The sequence below is a fragment of the Wasmannia auropunctata genome, unplaced genomic scaffold (assembly GCF_000956235.1).
Source record: "Wasmannia auropunctata unplaced genomic scaffold, wasmannia.A_1.0 LD278895.1, whole genome shotgun sequence".
Classification (NCBI taxonomy): domain Eukaryota; kingdom Metazoa; phylum Arthropoda; class Insecta; order Hymenoptera; family Formicidae; genus Wasmannia; species Wasmannia auropunctata.
The window spans coordinates 1-719 of record NW_012083995.1 but is presented as its reverse complement, the minus strand read 5'-3'; the positions used below and the strand labels follow the sequence as shown (position 1 = coordinate 719).

At 34.2% G+C, this 719-nt stretch overlaps 1 protein-coding gene across 1 annotated transcript; it reads left to right on the top strand.

Annotated features, from left to right (window-relative positions):
• Positions 1-159: 159 nt before the first annotated feature.
• On the top strand, positions 160-559 carry LOC105461754 (N-acetyltransferase 10-like; the record flags this gene model as incomplete). Its single annotated transcript, XM_011708263.1, has 2 exons — positions 160-336; positions 412-559. Coding segments are annotated over 2 exons (325 nt in total), but the record flags the coding sequence as incomplete, so codon positions are not given.
• Positions 560-719: the final 160 nt, after the last annotated feature.

The following is a 719-nucleotide window of genomic DNA, read 5'->3' as shown; positions in this document are numbered from 1 at the left end:
GTGTGCTCTTCCGATCTCGGATATTTTACATTTCGTTAAATCAAGTATTAAATATTAAAAAATTTAGAATGCATATATTTTTTAAATTAATTTTTAATTTTATAATTGAATTATTTATTCTGTGGATGAGAAATTTATTTTTTATTTTCTAATATACAGATTTGCCTAGAAGGCCAAGTCAGCAAAACTAGCATAAACGACGGTCTCTCGCGAGGTCGTAGGGCAGCGGGCGATCTAATACCTTGGACGATCGCTCAGCAATATCAAGACGAAGACTTTCCAGTATTATCCGGCGCGCGCGTTGTTAGGATTGCTACGCATCCCGATTACCAAGGCGTGCGTATTTCTTGATAATTTGTCGACTTATTTTGAAAAGTTGTACGAATTTGCTAAAGGAATAACAAATTGCAGATGGGCTACGGTAATCGTGCGTTGCAGCTGTTGAAGCAATACTACGAGATGAAAATACCTAATATCAGTGAAAGCGTTGTGCAAGAGCCCGTGACAGAGATAAAAAATGTCCCCGACGAAGCAGTCGGTTTATTAGAAGAAAATATCGGTAATTTTAACGTATTTATGCGTTTATCTATTCGTAATTTTAACGGTAATTTTAACGTATTTATTAATTTATTCGTAATTTTAACGATAATTTTAACGTATTTATGCGTATTTATCTATTCGTAGAATTCCTCTTCAAGTAAAATGCGAGGTTTTTTTTT